At 42.1% G+C, this 21,550-nt stretch overlaps 1 protein-coding gene across 1 annotated transcript in view; it reads left to right on the top strand.

Annotated features, from left to right (window-relative positions):
- The window catches only part of LOC126194870 (protein FAM110B), a 518,773-nt gene that overhangs the window by 467,918 nt on the left and 29,305 nt on the right, over nucleotides 1-21,550 (top strand). Inside the window, exons 2-3 of the mRNA XM_049933214.1 lie at nucleotides 1,287-1,445; nucleotides 11,250-11,587. Of these exons, the coding sequence (XP_049789171.1) occupies nucleotides 1,287-1,445; nucleotides 11,250-11,587 (497 nt within the window). The remainder of the gene's footprint in view (nucleotides 1-1,286; nucleotides 1,446-11,249; nucleotides 11,588-21,550) is intronic.

Here is a 21,550-nt window from a genome sequence, read left to right on the forward strand (position 1 = left end):
AAACGCAGAAATCAAACAGCCACTTTGGTATCAAACCGGTGTCTCGGACGTCTTCAGACACGTCTGCGGGCTGGAGTCTCATTGACTGGAGTAGAATTGTCTTCTGTGATGAGTCCCTCTTCGAATCGAGCCCCGATGACCGGTAAAGACGTGTCTGGAACCGCTCCGGACAGCGGTGGTATATCAACCTCATTGTCGCCCGCCACACAGCACGACAACCAGAAATGATAGTCTGAGGTGTCATTTCATTTCATATCAGCACCTCTTTGGTTGTCATCCGCGGCATCTTTACAACCCAGTGGTTGTTGTTGTTGTGGTCTTCAGTCGTGAGACTGGTTTGATGCAGCTCTCCGTGCTACTCTATCCTGTGCAAGCTTCTTCATCTCCCTGCAACCTACATCCTTCTGAATCTGCTTAGTGTATTCATCTCTTGGTCTCCCTCTACGATTTTTAACCTCCACGCTGCCCTCCAATGATAACTTTGTGGTCCCTTGATGCCTCAGAACATGTCCTACCAACCGGTCCCTTCTTCTTGTCAAGTTGTGCCACAAACTCCTCCCCAGTTCTATTCACAGTGGTAAGCCAGCGATATTCTACGCCCCCGTTTTGTTGCCCTTCATGGCAAGCCATGATAATGGCTACAGCACTCGGCGAGAGTTTCTACCGCTTGTTTTCGTGCTTGTGAGACCCTATCTCGACCAGCAACGTCACTGGATCTCCCCATCTGAGCACATTTGGAGAAATATGGGCAGGGCCTCCGACAAGCTCGGGATTTTGACGATCGTAAGTGTCATTAAAGAGTGTGGACCGATATCCCTTAGGAGGACATCCAACAACTCTTTCAATCAAGGCCAAGCTTAATAATTGCTTGGATAACGGTCAGTGGCGGGCCAACACGTTACTGGCTTGCACAATTTGTGAAGCTCTTTCTCTTGAATAAATCATCCAATCTTTCTGAAACTGTAATCATTTGTTTGTTGTACACATGCATTACATCTGCCTACTTCCGTCCGATTCGGATAATTACCTCGTGGTTCGTCTGTTTTTTTATTGTCTTAGAGTGTATTAAAACAGGCAGCACATCGCTTTGTAAACGAGGAACAGAAGATAGAACACCTGCACTATGTAACAACCTCTTCTGACAAACGGCCAACTTAGAGTTAATAAACAGTATAGCAGTTGTGCCCCGTACCCTGATAACTCCCACAGATTACAACAATTACGCTATTATATTTTGCCGCGCAACATGCTGCTGTGACCGTGCGACGTCGTCCTTTGTGTTGCAGCCAAGAGGAAGAGCGCGGTGGAACTGCTTCAGGAAAGCAAGGCGTTCTACGTGAAGTCTGAGACGGTGTTGGACCGCCAGCAGCAGCTCAAGCACTCTGGCCACCTGCAGGTCACCGCGTCTCCGGGCGTCGATCCGCGGCTCCTCAGGGCTCCCAGGTGTAAGTACTTACCCTTTCTTATATGCCGAGTGATCAAAAAGTCAGTATAAATTTGAAAACTTAATAAACCACGGAATAATGTAGATAGAGAGGTAAAAATTGACACACATGCATGGAATGACATGGGGTTTTATTAGACCCAAAAAAAGACACCCCATATTGCTAGACGCGTGAAAGATCTCTTGTGCTTGTCGTTTGGTGATGATCGTGTGCTCAGCCGCCACTTTCGTCACGTTTGGCCTCCCAGGTCCCCAGACCTCAGTCCGTGCGATTATTGGCTTTGGGGTCACCTGAAGTCGCAAGTGTATCGTGATCGATCGACATCTCTAGGGATGCTGAAAGACAGCATCCGACGCCAGTGCCTCACCATAACTCCGGACATGCTTTACAGTGCTGTTCACAACATTATTCCTCTACTACAGCTATTGTTGAGGAATGATGGTGGACATAGTGAGCATTTCCTGTAAAGAACATCATCTTTGCTTTGTCTTACTTTGTTATGCTAATTATTGCTATTCTGATCAGAAGAAGCGCCATCTATCGGACATTTATTGAACTTTTTTTTGTTCTAATAAAACCCCATGTCATTCCAAGCATGTGTGTCAATTTGTACGCCTCTATCTACATTATTCCGTGACTTATTCATTTTTCAAATTTATACTGACGTTTTGATCACCCGGTATATATACACACATACACACAAGAGTCATTCTAAGGAAAAACTTAATTATTTATTGCTTTGCAAATGAAGTAAAATAGAAAACATACAGTTTTATAATTTTTGCATTCCACCGCTTCGGAAGTGCGTCAATACCTCGTGAGAAGCATTTTTTTATCCTGAGCAAAGGCACGTACGCACCACGGTCCTCACCTTTATCGCTTCTGAAATGTTGTTTCCGAGCTTGTCTTTGAGTCGTCGAAATACATGAAAGTCACTCGGGGAGCGTGTTCTGGTGAGATAGGCGAAACCTTCATATCCTCTACTGTTGGTACGGTTGAACGGCAGTATGGAGACTATCACTGTCGTCTTGGAACAAAACACCTGCATTCAGACAGAAGTCCTCATTGTTTACTCGTGATTTCAGATGGAAAGCAATTTCGTAGCACTGTTAATCCCATTTCCATGTAATGCTCCAAAATTACTCTTGTTGCATACACAAAGAGAGCGAGCGAGACTCCCTGCCGATAATTTTGTGCTGATTGTCATTATTATTGTCATCATCATCATCATCATCATCATAACCATCATCATCATCTTCTTCTTCTTCTTCGGCCTAGAAACGATGCAAAAGTTCCTCACTGGCACCAACGCGATGACCTCTCAGTTCAGCAATCAACTGACGTGGCGACTATCTTGTGGACACTGTACTGAATCGCAACACATTGTTGACAATATTGTATGTTGAACCAAAACTAATATTCTAATTACTGGTTATTTCGTTTACAGGAACACTCCTATTTTCTTTCATAAGCTTATCCATTGTGATAAGATTTTCGTTCCCCTGGTTATTCACAGCTTACTTGTTTTTAATGGATTTTCTGGATAACTTTCTTAGGAAAGAAACTTTCAAATATTGATAGAAATTTACTAAGGAATAAATTGAATTTCATAAAATGGTATAAATGGCTCTGAGCACTATGGGACTTAACTTCTGAGGTCATCAGTCGCCTAGAACTTAGAACTACTTAAACCTAACTAACCTAAGGACATCATACACATCCATGCCCGAGGCAGGATTCGAACCTGCGACCGTAGCGGTCGCGCGGTTCCAGACTGTGGCGCCGGCCGGCTGAATTTGATATTAGCATCCCTTTCTATATGTATCTCATCCACTACCACCTCTTTATATTGTTCTTAAAACATTATATCCTGTTGTCTTTGATAAGCCTCTCTGGTTTACATGTACCTGCCTCCGGGTTGAAAGGTGCTGTTTTGTTTCTTTCCATTATGGTCAGATATTCCATTAGCAATTGTGTGCACATTAATTGTTTCAGCCTGAGCACTGTCTATAAAATGCTATCAAACAGGGTTATACTACCTTGCACAAACAGGATTATACTACCTTGCACACGAGTTGGAAAATTAATAACTGAAATTATATTGAAACACCAGATAACGATTCCAGTTCATCTTTCTTATTTGTATCTTTTAAGAAATCTACACTGAAATCTCCATAAACCACTCTTTCTTCTTGAATGATAATGGGAAACGCTATGTCCAACTGCCAACTTTCTGGAGTTTACACGTTTTGCCGTTTAGGGTCAATTGCCACACTTTGCACCATTCAGATATTTTGTTCAAGTCATTTTGCAATTCGTTTCCATGTTGTGACGACTTTACTAGATGGTAAACGACAGCATCGTCTGCAAATAATCGAATATAGCTACTCAGATTGTCTCCTAAATCGTTTATACACATTAAAAATAGAAGAGGGTTAACTTCAAATACAACTTCAGGTTCACTAGATGATTTCCCGGCAGTTACTATTAAGCGTGATCTTTCTGACAGGAAATCGCAAATCCCGTCGCACAACTGAGACGACGATACAGGCATGCAGTTTGATTAAAGGTTGCTTGTGAGGCATGGTGTCAAAGCCTTCTGGAAATCTGATCCACTGTCGATAGCACTCAGTGCTCCGTGTAAATAAGGAGCCACTTGTGTTTCACAAGAACGATATTTTCTGAATCTGTGCTGGTTATGCACATTCCTCATTTAAGCTTTTTACGATCCAGGTGAAGTTGGATCCTTCCAGTGCATTAATTGGCGCTTAGTTTCTGGATCACAAGTGAAAAACTAAGATTCGTCACATGTTATCTCACTCTTACGTAGAAATTAGCATCATTTTCTGTGGTCTCAGAGTATCAGAACAAACATTTTCACGACCTTCGTTTTGTTCAAATGTGAGAATCTTCGACACCAGTTTTGCACACACTTTACTCATGTTAAATTGGTTATGCAAAATTTTCCTTACGCATTCTTTGTCAGTTCCTACAGTTTCAGCAATCGATCAAATACTCAACCGTCAGATCGAATCAGATTATCTACTTTTTCGACATTTTTATTCGTTTTTGATGCTGAAGGTCATCCGGGGCGTGAGTCATCTTGAACATCTTCTCGGCCATCTTGGGAACGCTTGAAAAACTCAAAACTCCTGTGCTCGTATGTGATAAGAAGTCTTCACCACACACTTCGTTTAGCAAAAGATATGTTTCAGTAGCAGTTTTTCCCAGTTTCATGTGAAACTTCACGACAATTCGTTGCTCTATTATTGCACTTACTTTTTTTCGGAAAAAAACAGTGCAACAACTCCTAAATCAAGGCCACTGCCAACCTGATTTGTCTACAGACACCGAGATGCCGCATTCGATTGAGGTTTCACGTCTCATGGCTTTTGGGCGTTGTTCTTGGGCGCATGCATACTTACTCTGTCGCAGCACCAGTCCCAATATTTTATAGCCACATCTGGTATCATCTGTACCGAAAGTCTCGTTTTTCAGTGATTAAAGATGCTTCGCTAAACCGAGGGTATACAATTACAAATTACTCATGTTGGCAGCTGTTTGATTCGAATCGCTAATATTTGCACAAAGCAGTGTACAGTGTCATGCGGAATATACACACTGATGAGCCACAACATTGCGACCAACTGTCTAACAGCGTGTTAGTCCACCTTCGAAACACAATACTACAGCGATTCCGCGTGGCCTGGATACGAAAGGTCATTGGTAGATTTACGGAGGTATGTAGCACCAGATGTTTACGCACAGGTGATGTAATTCCACTAGATTATGGATGGGTGGTTTGTGGGCGCTGGCGCTCGATAGCATACCAGACATGTTCCACTGGGTTCCAGTCAAGCGAATTTGGTGGCTCTGATCTTCTGACATGGGCTGTTATTTTGCTGGAAGATGCCATCACTGACGGGGAAGATATCAAGCTTGGAGGGTTGTAGGTGATCCGGAATAATGTTCACGTGGTCCACAGCTATTATGGTGCCATCAATTACTACCACAGGTGACAAGGAAGCCCAGATAAATGTCACGCATAGTATAAAGGCTCCTGTATACGATCAAACAGTCGAACAGTAGTATGTTAGCCAAACATATGACTATGTACATTTCTGTTTGACAAACATAGATCGTGTTTGGCGTGTTAGCGAGGAGTTGTGACTGACAGAAAGTTTGACGGGATCGCGAACGTTGTTTCTGTCAACTACAGAAACACGATCAGGCATAAAAACAAAACGGCACTAACAATTACTAAAACGGCAGAGATATCACGTCTTTCCCAGACATATATTACACAGGAAGAGGTTGTGACGAAAATCAGTATTTTACATATAGCATACACTGATCATCCAGAACATTATGATCGTGTACCTGATAGCCGATATGTCCACCTTTGGTATAGGCCTTGGTAGGTCGCTGGAGGTACATTCTGGAGATTGGAGGAGGGGCCATGAGCTCTGACGCCAAGTTCAATCACATCCCAGATGTGTTCGACTGAATTCGAATCTGGCGAGTTAGGTGGCCAGCACATCAATTGGAAATCGCCACTATCTTTCTTGAACCACTCAGTCACAATCCTGGCCTTGTGACATGGTTCATTATCTTGTTGAAAATGCCACTGCCGCCGGGAAACATTATCGTCATGAAGGGGTATACGTGGTCTGCAACCAGTGTACCATACTCCTTGGCCATTATGGTGCCTTGCACGAGCTCCTCTGGACCCATCGATACCCGCACGAATGTTCCCCAGAGCACAATGGAGCAACCGCCAGCTTGTCTCTGTTCAACAGGAAAAGTGTCAAATGTTGCTCTGGAAGACGACGAATTCGCGCTCTCCCATCGGCATGATGAAGAAGGTATCGGGATTCATCATAGTATGCAACGCTCTATCACTACGCCAACGTCCAGTGTGGATGGTCATGTGCCCATTTCAGTTATAATCGTTCATGTCGTGGTGTTGACATGGCATACGCTTGAGTCGTCGGCTGCGGAAGCCCATCATTAGGAGAGTTCAGTGCACTGTATGTTTAGACACACTTGTACTCTGCCCAATACGGAAGTCTCAACGCCACGACGTCTGGACGTGGATTCACCTTGGTTTCGCCACGTGTTGAAGACTCTCACCACAGCACTCCTGGAACACCCGACAAGTCGTGCAGTTTCCGAAATGCTCATGCCAAGCCTCCGGCCATCACAATCTGCCCTCGGCCACTCTCAGGTAGATGGCACGCCTTCCGAATTCTACTCGAGGACAGCACGCTCACTTATATAACATGCACCAACTGTGTGTCTGACTTGCAGTCATTCCTCGCCAGGTGACGCTGGTATCGCCTGGACGGGTTGATATCAATAGCAGGTCGGTGGTCATAATGCTGTGGTTGTTCGGTGTGCAAGCGTGAGTACCAAGTAGAAAAGAATAAATTTTCACATACTTGTGTTTTCGTTTTCAATGTGAGGGTGAAGTAACTCTAGTGCCGGCCGGGGTGGCCTAGCGGTTCTAGGCGCTACAGTCTGGAACCGCGCGACCGCTACGGTCGCAGGTTCGAATCCTGCCTCGGGCATGGATGTGTGTGATGTCCTTAGGTTAGTTAGGTTTAAGTAGTTCTAAGTTCTAGGGGACTGATGACCTTAGAAGTTAAGTCCCATAGTTCTCAGATCCATTTGAACCATTTGAAGTAACTCTAAAAGAGTTATTAAACGTTTCACTGTCCATCCGCAGGAAGTTGATGTAATCATCAGGTTCTGAGCGTAACATTTCAGTCAACAGGTTTTCATATGCGTATTACTGTCTCCTTTTAAAACATTGGCTGTACCGGCGTCTTATTTTCTTCATCCTCTTTAAAGACAGTGCCAGAGTCAATGTTAGAAATGCTTTATCTGCGTTTTTAGCTATTACCACTAGTGACAAAATACAAAACACACGAAAAGCATCTGCTTCGAAGTACGGTTAAATTGACAAGCTTGCTTGATACGTGTACAGGCTTGTTTGGCACATCCGTGGCTAGATAAGGGCGATTTTGTCAGAGAAGTGCGCTCTCTTACGAAAGTCTTAACAAGTTTTTAGAAGTTTTATTATTCAGTGGAAGAAAGTTAATGTAATCATCGGATTCTGAGAGTAATATTTCCTTTCGCACATGTTCATGGGTAAATCCCTCTCTGATTTGAAGCCATTCTTTGGACTAGCATCTTGGTCTTGTTTTCTTCGTCGTCCTTAAACACAGTGCCAAAGTCAGCGCTCGGACTGCTTCGCCTACATTTGGGGTCATTCTCATTACTGTCAAAATACTCACGAACACAAACAGCATCTGCTTCAAAGTAAGGCTAAACTGACAAATTTTGTTTGTGCGTGTACGGGCTGGTTTCAAAAATCCGCGGCTAGACAGGGGCACATTTGATAAAAAGTTTGCTCGTTTATAGCAGCCTTAATTCTGCCCCCACTGGCCTGCGCCCGTGGCGCGGTACGTCTTTCGAGCCTGGATGGTGGATATCTCGATAGATAACAGGAAACGTGATTCGTCCGACCAGGTGACATGTTTCCGGTGATCAACGGTTCAGTCTTGATGATCCCTTCCCTACTGTAATCGTAAAAACTGACAATGTTGTTGGGTCAACATGGGAATAAGTTTGGCTCACATATGTTTATATACTAAGATGGTATCGGACATGTCCGAAAGAACAGATACCATCTTAGTATATATGTAGTTAAGGCTCACCGGCCACTTGACCATCTTCTTCTTCTGTGCGAATGCACAAACACTGCCCGAACTCTTACGGGAATCGGCAACGCGCCGCGAGTAATGAGTATAATGGGCGGCGGCACTACGAATGTAGTGCGGGACAATACGTTGAGAATGTGGGTTTCGCGGGAGGCGTGCCAGAGATAAATCCCTGCAGTCGCGCTATCCTCTGTGTCCTCGGTGACTCAGATGGTTGCCGGCACGGTAGCTCAGCGTGTTCGGTCAGAGGGCTACGTGCCCTCTGTAATAAAAAAAACTGAGTTAATCGATCAACAACGAACTTAAACGGATGTCTCACGACGTCCGCCCCGAGCAGATGCAACGAACAAAAGCGAACAAAATGAGATAAAAAAAAAGATGGATAGAGCGTCTGCCATGTAAGCAGGAGATCCCGGGTTCAAGTCCCGGTCGGGGCACACATTTTCATCAGTCCCCGTTGACGTATGTCAACGCCTGTAAGCAGCTAAGGGTGTTCATTTCATTGTAATTCACATATTTTTAACAGTGTGTGCTGAATATTGAGGCTTTTGTTCGGCACCAGCGTTTTACTCTGTCGTTAGGTCTGCCACAGATCGCCGTCTGATTCACTTTAAAGAGTTGGCAAGCCACCGACCTCCACGTCTTGTGATGGGATGTGGGTGTCCAGTGTCTTGTTGCCGACTTGTGGTTCCACCGTCCTTCAATCACTTTTCATAGATGGTCACGACAGTAGAACGCGTGCGGTCGACCAGCTTTGCCTTTCCGAGATGCTATCCCCAAGTGCCACGTCAACAATCTGCCCTTTTGTAAAAGTCCTTTATGTCAGTACATTTTCCCCATGTGCTACCTGTATTGGCGCTAGCATGAGTCACATTCGCCTCTGCTATGCTTATGTACTTTACCTAATGCGCCACGTGTCCAAAATGCCACCAGGTGGAATTCAGCCTCACAGTCGGCCGTAGCATCAGTAGTTCTAGATGTTGTTGTTGTTGTTGTGGTCTTCAGTCCTGAGACTGGTTTGATGCAGCTCTCCATGCTACACTATCCTGTGAAAGCTTCTTCATCTCCCAGTACTTACTGCAACCTACATCCTTCTGAATCTGCTTAGTGTATTCATCTCTTGGTCTCCCTCTACGATTTTTACCTTCCACGCTGCCCTCTAATGCTAAATTTGTGATCCCTTAATGTCTCAGAACATGTCCTACCAACCGATCCCTTCTTCTAGTCAAGTTGTGCCACAAACTCCTCTTCTCCCCTATTCTATTCAATACTTCCTCATTAGTTACGTGATCTACCCATCTAATCTTCGAAAGCTTCTATTCTCTTCTCGTCCAAACTATTTATCGTTCATGTTTCACTTCCATACATGGCTACACTCTATACAAATACTTTCAGAAACGACTTCCTGACACTTAAATCTATACTCGATGTTAGCAAATTCCCCTTCTTCAGAAACTCTTTCCTTGCCTATGCCAGTCTACATTTTATATCCCCTCTACTTCGACCATCATCAGTTATTTTGCTCCCCAAATAGCAAAACTCCTTTACTACTTTAAGTGCCTCATTTCCTAATCTAATTCCCTCAGCATCACCCGACTTAATTCGACTACATTCCATTTTCCTCGTTTTGCTTTTGTTGGTGTTCATCTTATATCCTCCTTTCAAGACCATGTCCATTCCGTTCAGCTCTGACAGAATTACAATGTCATCGGCGAACCTCAAAGATTTTATTTCTTCTCCATGGATTTTAATATCTACTCCAAATTTTTCTTTTGTTTCCTTTACTGCTTGCTCAATATACAGATTGAATAGCATCGGGGAGAGGCTACAACCCTGTCTCACTCCCTTCCCAACCACTGCTTCCCTTTCATGCCCCTCGACTCTTATAACTGCCATCTGGTTTCTGTACAAATTCTAAATAGCCTTTCGCTCCCTGTATTTTACCCCTGCCACCTTTAGAATTTGAAAGAGAGTATTCCAGTCAACATTGTCAAAAGCTTTCTCTAAGTCTACAAACGCTAGAAACGTAGGTTTGCCTTTCCTTAATCTTTCTTCTAAAATTAGGCGTAAGGTGTTCCATCATTTCTACGGAATCCAAACTGGTCTTCCCCGAGGTCGGCCTCTACCACTTTTTCCATTCGTCTGTAAAGAATTCGCGTTAGTATTTTGCAGCTGTGTCTTATTAAACTGATAGTTAGGTAATTTTCACATCTGTCAACACCTGCTTTCTTTAGGATATTGGAATTATTATATTCTTCTTGAAGTCTGAGGGTATTTCGCCTGTCTCATACATCTTGCTCACCAGATGGTAGAGTTTTGTCAGGACTGGCTCTCCCAAGGCTGTCAGTAGTTCTAATGGAATGTTGTCTACTCCCGGGGCCTTGTTTCGACTCAGGTCTTTCAGTGGTCTGTCAAACTCTTCACGCAGTATCATATCTCCCATTTCATCTTCATCTACATCCTCTTCCATTTCCATAATATTGTCCTCAAGTACATCACCCTTGTATAGACCCTCTATATACTCCTTCCACCTTTCTGCTTTCCCTTCTTTGCTTAGAACTGGGTTTCCATCTGAGCTCTTGATATTCATGCTAGTGGTTCTCTTTTCTCCAACGGTCTCTTTAATTTTCCTGTAGGCAGTATCTATCTTCCCCCTCATGAGATAAGCCTCTACATCCTTACATTTGTCCTCTAACCATCCCTGCTTAGCCATTTTGCACTTCCTGTCGATCTCAGTTTTGAGACGTTTGTATTCCTTTTTGCCTGCTTCACTTACTGAATTTTTGTGTTTTCTCCTTTCATCAATTAAATCAGTATCTGTTCTGTTACCCAAGGATTTCTACTAGCCCTTGTCTTTTTACCTACTTGATCTTCTGCTGCCTTCACTATTTCATTCCTCAAAGCTACCCATTCTTCTTCTACTGTATTTCTTTCCCCCATTCCTGTCAACTGTACAACCTCTGGTTCTTTCAGTTTATCCATGTCCCATCTCCTTAAATTTCCACCTTTCTGATGTAGATACAGATATATTATTGTAAAATGAACGCCTTTCCCCCACGAATGCATCTGTATGTTGCAGATATCCACCAGCACCACCACCAGTACCAGCAGCAGCAGCACCACCACCACCACCAGCAACAGCAGGCGGCGACCACGCAGGTACTCGCGAACCCGGGCCAGGGCCCCCGGCCAGCTCCGCCTCCCGTGCCACCTCGCAGCCCCCGTGCCGCCGCCCCCGCACAGCGCCGCAGTGGGCCACACGCCACCGGGGGCGACCAACTACAGACCAAGCTGCGCCGCCTCCTCAATGCGGACTCCAAGGAGAACGTCTTCGTGCCACCCTCTACTTCGCCTCCGACTGCACCCACGCCGCCGCCACCGCTCTCGCCTCCGTGGGACGATTCCGAAGTCAAAACAGTAAGCCATTTAGACCTTTTAAGAGAAAATCTTGTAACTGGACCACATTCTACTGAAAAGAATCAACGCTCGACACAAAAGGAATGGTGTTCATCCCACATGGAGCAACACCACCTAGACTGCAGGCTTGCGCGCACGCTTGTGACGTCACATACTGATGGCCAGGTCTGTACCGGAACGCTCCTGTTAAGGACTCTGCAGCTATACGAACTTTACGAGTTTTGGAGCTGAGACCGCATAGAGATTCCCGTGCTTTCCTCTTCTACGTGTCCTTGTAATGAAAGTATGGAAATTTATATCATTGCGTAATGTAACTGAACAAAACTGTCCTATGTTATTTCAAGATGTAAAATTATTTTGACAATCTGCATTAAATACGCGTTTCTAGGCTTGAACACAAACTGTAATTTTAAATTCTTTCACCTCATGAGCTACGTTTTCTTGCAGTAAAAAATCGGCAATATGCAATAACGAGCAGACGTTTTCGGTTTTGAATAAAGCAGCTGGAGCTCCTACAGAATTTAAGAATTTGTTTCCCTGGTTATTTTCGTAGATTTTCCTCTCCACTTCAATATTTGCTGACCTCACACGAAACTCAAATCATTCGACGAAATGGAGCACCTCATGACAATGTTTAATAAATCAAAAAACCCGAAAAATATTTTATTTCCCTGTTTCTCCAGAACTTTAGAACCTTAAACCCGAAAAGATTGCTTCTCCTATATCCTTGACGTAAATTCGTGTCACAGAGTGCTGTTAATTTAATCACATTGCACTTACATCAAAATCCTGCTTTCTATACTGCTTAATCTGTCGAACACTGAATTCATTAAAGCAATTTTCTAAGGTAGTTTACTCAAATTGAAATTATTTCCGAATAGCTGTATATGTAAAACTGAACAAAATCATTCTGTAGCTCTTCCAAATACAAGTACTGGAAACTCAATAATCTGGTAGGAATGACAAGGAATACTAAACATTTTCGAGCCACACTAATTAATATAACTATTCTGTGCGACAATAGTTGCTTCGTATTAACCTCATAGCAATGGTCCAGAATTAAGAAACAAATTATACTGGTACATAATACATAACTGATTTTAAAAACAATTGGCAAATGTGGTGCAATTGAAACAAATAACACGTTATAAATTTTTTTTGTCCTTTACTTACCCTTGAATGATGCGTAGACTCAAATTCCTGCCTAGGAATAGCTGCAATCCAGCAATTTCTCAACTTCACACATTTGGGAAATCAAAACATGTGCACTTTCATGCCTTTTTGGGATTTATAATTTCCCTGGCAAAAGGGAACGCAACACTTGTATCACATACTTCGAAGAACTGTACACGAATATTGTATGAAATATATATCACTTTCACGTTGCACACACTTTCAACACAACATACACGCCAACAGGACTGACAACTACAGATAAGATGGCCAACAGTTTGTGACACCACGTGCCAATATAACCACTGTCCGTAGGCCTTGTATCTAGAAGGCTTTGCATGGAACACTCACAAAGTTTTAATTAATACCTCAAAAAATAAGTTATGTAATTAATTTTTTTGTTAGTTTGCAGATACATGCCTGCAGTCCTAGCATATATTGAAATCACTGTGCTTCGATTTCTAGACTACAGTAGTTTTTCTACTAGCTTTGGTCTATTAAGGTTGTATCCGCATTACCTGTACATTGGGTGTGTTGCATACCTATCGGGCGTTACCTCATAACGATCGCTACCTCATAACGATTGCTCTCTTTACATATGTGATCAGTGTCTTACCAGGTTCACCTAAAAACTGAAAGCGGTGAACTGGGTAACACCCCCTCCCCCCCCTCCCCCTCTCCCCCCCTCCCCCTCCCCATTGCGCACATTGTGTATCTTCCCCCAACTCCACTTAGACAAAGTGTTGATTCATCACTGAAGATGACACAATCCAGAAGATCTTCATCGTCATGCAGCAACATTTCATTTGCAAAGCTGGCACGTAAACTATAGTCTGTAGGCTTTAGAACTTGCAAGAACTGAAAACGATAAGGATGTAGCTTAAGTGTCTCGCTAAAAGTTTCTACACAGACTCACTGGAATTGCTAATTCACGACTAGCCTTCCGAAGGGGTTTCTTGGGTCTCCGCGTGAAAGACTCTCACTGGTTCAGTTCGTTCTTCAGTTACTCTTGGTTATCCCATTCTCTTCCCTTTGCGCAAAGATATACAAACAAAACTGTTTGAGTTGTTCCTTCATTTGATGTACAATTTATAGTCATAACTTGAATATAATAAATGCTACAAAGCGATTAAACCCGTATATTCATTTTGAAACACCCTGTATATTTTTAGCCAATGGCCTGGCCGCAGTGGTGACACCGGTTCCCGACATTAAGCACTGTCGGGCTGGGCTAGCACTTGAAGTCTTCCGAAGTAAGAGTGATTTCAGGTGTGCTGCAGGGGAATGTCGTAGGACCGTAGCTATTCGCAATATACATAAATGACCTTGTGGATGACATCGGAAGTTCACTGAGGCTTTTTGCGGATGATGCTGTAGTATATCGAGAGGTTGTAACAATGGAAAATTGTACTGAAAGGCAGGAGTATCTGCAATGAATTGATGCATGGTGCAGGGAATGACAATTGAATCTCAATGTAGACAAGTGTAATGTGCTGCAAATACATAGAAAGAAAGATCCTTCATCATTTTGCTACAATATAGCAGGTCAGCAACTTTAAGCAGTTAATTCCATAAATTATCTGGGAGTAGGCATTAGGAGTTATTTAAAATGGAATGATCATATAAAGTTGATCGTCGGTAAAGCAGATGCCAGACTGAGATTCATTGGAAAAATCCTAAGGAAATGCTGTCCGAAAACAAAGGAAGTAGATTACAGTACACTTGTTTGCCCACTGCTTGAATATTGCTCACCAGTGTGGGATCTGTGCCAGGTGGGGTTGATAGAGGAGATAGGGAAGATCCAATTGAGAGCAGTGCACTTCGTTACAGGATCATTTAGTAATCGCGAAAGCGTTACATAGATGATAGATAAACTCCAGTGGAAGACTCTGCAGGAGAGATGCTCAGTAGTTCAGTACGGGCTTTTGTTGAAGTTTCGAGAACATACCTTCACCGATGAGTCAAGCAGTATATTGCTCCCTCCTACGTATATCTCGCGAAGAGACCATGAGGATAAAATCAGAGAGATTAGAGCCCACACAGAGGCATACCGACAGTCTTTCTTCCCACGAACAATACGAGACTGGAATAGAAGGGAGAATCGATAGAGGTACTCAAAGTACCCTCCGCCACACACCATCAGGTGGCTTGCGGAGTATGGATGTAGATGTAGATGTAGAATGGGTGACCATCTGGTCTGCCGAGCGCTGTTGGCAAGTGGGGTGCACTCAGCCGTTGAGAGGCAAACTGAGGAGCTACTTGATTGAGAAGTAGCGGCTCCAGTCTCGTAATCTGACATATGGCCGGGAGAGCAGTATGCTGACCACATGCCCCTCTATATCTGCATCCAGTGACGCCTGTGTGCTGAAGATGACACGGTGGCCAGTCAGTGCCGTTGGGCCTTCCAAGGCCTGTTCGGACGGAGTCTGTATATTTTTATGCCTGTGCTTCTAAACTGCACTTGCATCTAAGTAATTGCTTTGGTTATATAAAAGTGCTGAAGTTATGTGATCAACTAATTTTTGTTAAGGTGGAAGTGGGACAGATGACGCGAGGGGACTGACACCGCGCTTCCATGAAATTCCTTATGTCGCGATGCTTGCAACGCTAACAAGAATCCATCCAATTTCATTTTACTGAAAAAGTCTGAGAAAACTCATTAGGACAACAGAAGATCTAACGGAGGCCATGAGACTAGTCGAAGAGAAAGGTAAGACTAAAAGGAAAGCAGCTCGAACAGAAAATACACCAGAATGAACATTAAGGAGTGGACTTGCTTTGTGCACTTCCAAGAAAAGATGGATGTGGACCATCATCATACTTGGGTGAAGCTACAGGAAGGAAATTAGTTCACCATGTAAAGAAACTGCAAGCATGTGGCTTTGCTCCCAAACTGTCATGTTTCAAGCAAATAGCTTTGAGTTTAGCTGATCAAATGGAACTGAAATATAACTTCAGTCAAGAAAGAAACATGCAGGGAAAGATTGGCATCTCTCATTTTTAGAGTTTAATACAGAGTCAAGCATCAGAAAAGAGCAAAGGCTTTATATTGCCAGAGCAATTGGAATGGGCAGAGACGAAGTGAACTCTTACTTTGATCTGCTGACAACAAACGTTGACAGAAAATTGGCTTTTGGATAAACCAAATAGTATCTACAACTTAGACGAAACTGGTCTCCAGTTAAACAAAGAGCATGGGAAGGTTGTGTCAGCCACAAGAAGCAGAGATGTTATTACTTCCGTTGAAAAAGGAGAGACAGACAATAACTGTTATTGCCTGCTGTAACACTGAGGGAGATTTCTTACCACCTTACTGTATTTGTGAAGAGTAAATAAAATAACAAGACATTGAACATAACAAGCCTCCAGGTTCAGTTGTTATGAAAAAATACTCTGCTAATGTCAACTCTGATATTTTCATGGATTGGTTCAAAAACAATTTCCTTTCTAGAAGGGCACCTGGCCCTGCTCTGCTTCTGGTAGATGGTGATGCCTTTTATATGAATTCCGTCGCCCTTTTGGATGTAGCTGCTGAAAATGAAGTATCAATAGTTTGTTTTCCTAGTCATATGACACACTTTTTACAGCCACTAGGCCAATCATTTTTCAAGTCACTAAAACGTTACTTTAAAGAGCCTTGTCATTCATGGATTGTAGCTAATGCAAGCAAAGACAGAAGAATTACAAGGCAGCAGTTTGGAGAGTTACTCTTCAATGCATGGACTCATGCTGCAATTATCCAGATTGGTGTATCTGTATGTAGAAATATTGCAATTATCTCACTTGATAGAGCAGTAATTCCTAGCCATGCCTCTGCGTCAGACATTAACAATACTGAGACTGAACTCCCAACTATTGAAGATGTCTCTAAAGACTTGACTCCCAGTCAGCCATCAACACCAATACCTAACATGAATTTGTTTACAGGACACCCTTCTACTTGCAAACATTGCACAAATTTGACTACTGTTCAACCAACTGCACACATCAGTTGCAGTGTAAATTACAACACAGTGGCTCCTCATGGAGAAACTCCATCAAAACTGCTGGAACAGATTTCACCTGTTCCTGCACTACTTCGGAGAAGTAAATCGAAAAGAAAACAGTCAGCAATGACTGTAACATGCAGTGAGTTTATAGCAATGAAAAGAAAGAAAATTACTGAAGGAAAGAAAAAAGGAAAAGTCTGTGCACAAAAAGATGTAGCAGCTGAAAGAAATCAAATCCCCAAAACCAGAGGAAAATAACTGTCAAAGAAGCTTCTGTTTGAAGACACAATTAAAGATGATGATGATGATGATATTTCCCTAACCAATAGTTGCCCTGATGGATTAAATTTTGAAGAAAATGAATGTGTGCAGTGCCTTGAACTTTATCAAGCAGTATCATCTATCTCTGATTGGATTCAATGTTTAGGATGTTCTGGATGACGTCATGAATCATGTATTCTATATGAGAACATGTGTTGTTTGTGTGGACAGTTTAAAAATAAACTTGAAAATCAAAAATCAAAGTGAATGTCATTTTCATTGTCTTTTGCAAGTGGCCATCTGTTACCCCCTTTTGTGACATTTTGCGTGCCATTCAATAGTTTCTTGAAATTTACAAGCCATTGTATAAGAATGTTCCTTTGTCATAAAGTCTTTTGTAATACAATAATTTCTGTAACAGTGTACAATTTTCAGACCACCAATCTTGGTTAAACTTATTGCAATTTAAGTGTTATATTGATAAAAATTAAAACTAATTTAAGGGTTATATTGATAAAAATTATACAATAAAAATTAATTTGAAAATATGTTCAGCATCTGTCCTGCCTTTACCTTACAGCCAAAACAAAACCTGCCCTCCTTCATAAAGCAATGTATCAAGTGATAATTGGTTTTCTGCTTCTGAATGAGAATAACACAGTAAAAAATCCATGCATAATTGGTGAAGCATATGGCAACAGTGCATCATCATATGATACAGTGGTTATGTGTCACGGACACTCTCAATGAGGTCAAAGAAATGGAATGACAAAGAATGAAGCAGCAGACTGTCTCTCTGTGAAGAACGGGGAACCTCAAGAGAAATGGAAGCCCAGGTGCTCAAAGGTCGCTGAATCACAATCGAGGTGATAGTGTAAAAAATATAAATCAGTCAGTTTTCAGAATCTTGCATGACATTACGAACATGACAAAGGTTGCCGTTCACTGGCTTACATCCATTCAGAAAGCCTGCCGAACCAAGGCAGCAACAAATATTGAGTCTGTGTCAGACCAGTCCAGATATCACCGTAAGATTTAGATCATAGATAAAGTGGCTAGTCACCTTCGATGAGTGCTGGGAGTATCAACATAATACCAAGACAAATGAACAAAATAGGTAGTGGAATCATATAGATTAATCACCACTAAAAATGGTGAAAATCCAAATATCATCAAAGAATGTGGTGCTAGTGTAGTCCTAATATATTATGTTCCTAATACACGAACTGTCACAGAAGCACACTACTGAAAAACGTCCTGACAGGTTACAGGAGTCTGTCATAATGAAGCATTGTGGAATGCTGCTCACAGGGGAAGTTTTTGCTTCACAGTAATGCCCTAAATCATTTTGCACATGACACAGTCACACATGCTCCTATCAAATTTTGCCATCCAATGACTTCTCCCTCTTCCCTCAGATAATGAAACCATTGCTTGGCAGGCATCTTCAGAATAGTCAGCACGGATTCCGAAAATATCGTTCTTGCAAAACACAACTAGCTCTTTATACTCATGAAGTAATGAGTGCTATCAACAGGTGATGTCAAATTGATTCCATATTTTTAGATTTCCAGAAGGCTTTTGACACCATTCCTCACAAGCATCTTCTAACCAAACTGCGTGCCTCTGGATTACTGCCTCGTGATTTTCTGTCAGAAAGGTCACAGTTAGTAGTAACAGATGGAAAGTCATCAGCTAAAACAGAAGTAATATCCAGTGTTCAAACAGAAGTAATATCCGGCGTTCCCAAGGAAGTGTTATAGGCCCTGTATTGTTTCTGAGTAGCCGTCTTAGAGTGTTTGCAGATGCTGCTGTCATTTACCATCTTGTAAAGTCATGAGATGACCAAAATCAATTGCAAAATGACTTAGATAAGATATCTGTATGGTGCGAAAAGTGGCAATTGACCCTAAATAAAGAAAAGTGTGAAGTCATTCACATGAGTACTAAAAGAAGTCCGCTAAATTTTGATTACACAATAAGTCACACAAATCTTAAGGCTGTAAATTCAACTAAATCCTTAGAAATTACAATTACAAATAACCTAAATTGGAATAACCACACAGATAATGTTGTGGGTAAAGCAAACCAGAGACAGCGATTCATTGGCAGAACACTTAGAAGGTGCAACATGTCTACTAAAGAGAATGCTTACACCATGCTTGTCTGCCCTATTCTGGAGTACTGCTGTGTGACGAGGGATCTGCATCAGGTGGGACTGACGGATGGCATCGAAAAAGTACAAAGAAGGCAGCTCATTTTGTATCATCACGAAAAAGGGGAGATAGTGCCACTGACATGATATGTGAGTTGGAGTGGCAATCATTAAAACAAAAGTGTTTTTTGTTGGGATGGGGTCTTCTCATGAAACTTCAATCACCAGTTTTCTCCTCCAACTGCGAAAACATTCTGTTGGCACCCACCCACATAGGGAGGACTGATCATCACGATAAAATAAGAGAAATCAGGGCTCACACAGAAAAATTTAAGTGCTCACTTTTCCTGTGTGCCATTCGAGAGTGGAATGGTAGAGAGACAACTTGAAGGTGGTTCATTGAACCCTCTGCCAGGCACTTTATTGTGAATAGCAGAATAATCATGTAGATGTAGACGTAGATGTAGAATGATGACTATATGATTTATTGAGATGGATCATTTTCTGAAAAACCAAAACAGACTTCTACAGCCAACATCTGCAACAAGTTACCCATAGTTGGGAAAATTTTGTCACATTGAAGCATGAATATGTACAGAAGGATGAACACCATTACCAAGTTTCAGGACTGTGCATTGATTTTTTTTTTTTTAGCGCACGCGCTTGTGTGTTTTGGTATATGCCCTGCAATTGATGTTTTAAATTTCCTTGCTCAGCATTCTCTTGTTGCAGTGTTCTTTTAAAATAACAGGGCATGCACCTGTCAAAATATCAGCGTTCATCAAAGGCCCCACCCAGCTGAATTGCTGTAAGTTGTTTGAACATATTACATGCTGGGAGAAACTAAAGTTTCGAAAGTATGAAATTCTTTTATAAGCTCACACATCTGTTACCTAATGGAAAAATTCATACAACTCTGAAGCATAAGGACCTTCAGCCCATAATGAACTTGATTCATGAGACTTTTACGCAGCCCAGACAGGAGATTCCACTGTAGAGGATGATGTGGAAGATTTTGAAACCAAGTATAATTCCAGTATAAAATATGTTCACCACAGTGCAGCTAAGTGTACATAACGGGAAAATAATTTAACTATTCAAATCAGTTTTAAAGACCTCATTTTGTGAATTAAACTTTCTTCAAAGAAGGAACCAAGCCCAAAATATATTGTCACATAGAAACCACAGTCAAACATGAAGACAGGGTCATCAACAAACTACAACATCTGCAGCTTTTTATACAAACATCGAATAATCCAGAAAGCTCTTATTTGTATAAACACTGAATATTCAGATAGTAATGAGATGTCATTCATTAAAGGTGTTGAAGCAGATTATCTGTCATACATTCAAAGGGCGAACTCATAAAGGCCATCAGGAGTTATGAAGGGTATCTCCCCCTGGTCACCTTGCCAACCTCCATATGTCAGTAGCCTGTCTGTATGTCCACAACTGAGAAATACTTTGCTCCTTTCAAACGGTCTAAGGCGTCACCAATGCACAGATAGACATCTTTCTTCGTGACTTTGTTCAATTATCAGTAGCAGACGACTGAACTTGTCATCCTTCTTCTTCACATTGACCGCCGGAGAGAACCAAGGACACTCTGAAGATTCATTGATATCATCTTACAGTATCTTCTCCACTTTCTCTGGGATTATCCGCATTCAGCTGGCAACACCTTGTACGAGTGCTGGCTAATTGGTGGATAGTACCCAATCTTGATACGTTTTTTTTATCGTGGGCTGTTTGGTCTGTCTTTTATCTGCTCGTGATTTGAAAGCATCCTAAATGGCTATTAATCACTGACATTGTACTTAAGCCATGTCAGATCCTATTGGCAGTTCCACAGCAGCTGCCTCCCTTGTGAAGTCTGTAGTGGTAGTGGAGCATGATCTTCAGTTTAGCTGTTTCTACTCACATACTTTTAGGGATGAGTTGTGGCTGCTCATGATGATTAGTGATCAAAAGTTCTCCTTGACCACATACAATGCTTATTATTGTTATTGACATTTTGATATCTATTATAAGCCTCAGTATCGAATTGACAACTGGAACTCATCTCATTGATGACAGCAGGATAATAATGTCTTCAACAATAAATAACCACCCAGAGAAATCTTTGTTATGCATGCTTGTTGGAATAGCTTTGTCAATTTGGAGCTCTTAAGTTCCACAGCCTATGATTGTTTGTGATGCCTGCAAGAATTCCCATTCAATAATAATATCATAGCTACATTCTGTTAAAATGATACATTCAGAGGGCTGTGCTCTATCATTGATAGTTATTCTTGGAATACTTGTTCCTGTTCACTGGACATATTTCACATTTGCAATATTCAGCATAGTCGCTTTTGTATCATAGAACACAGCCTTCTTTAACTG

Source organism: Schistocerca nitens, chromosome 7 (genome assembly GCF_023898315.1).
Source record: "Schistocerca nitens isolate TAMUIC-IGC-003100 chromosome 7, iqSchNite1.1, whole genome shotgun sequence".
NCBI classification, from domain to species: Eukaryota; Metazoa; Arthropoda; class Insecta; order Orthoptera; family Acrididae; genus Schistocerca; species Schistocerca nitens.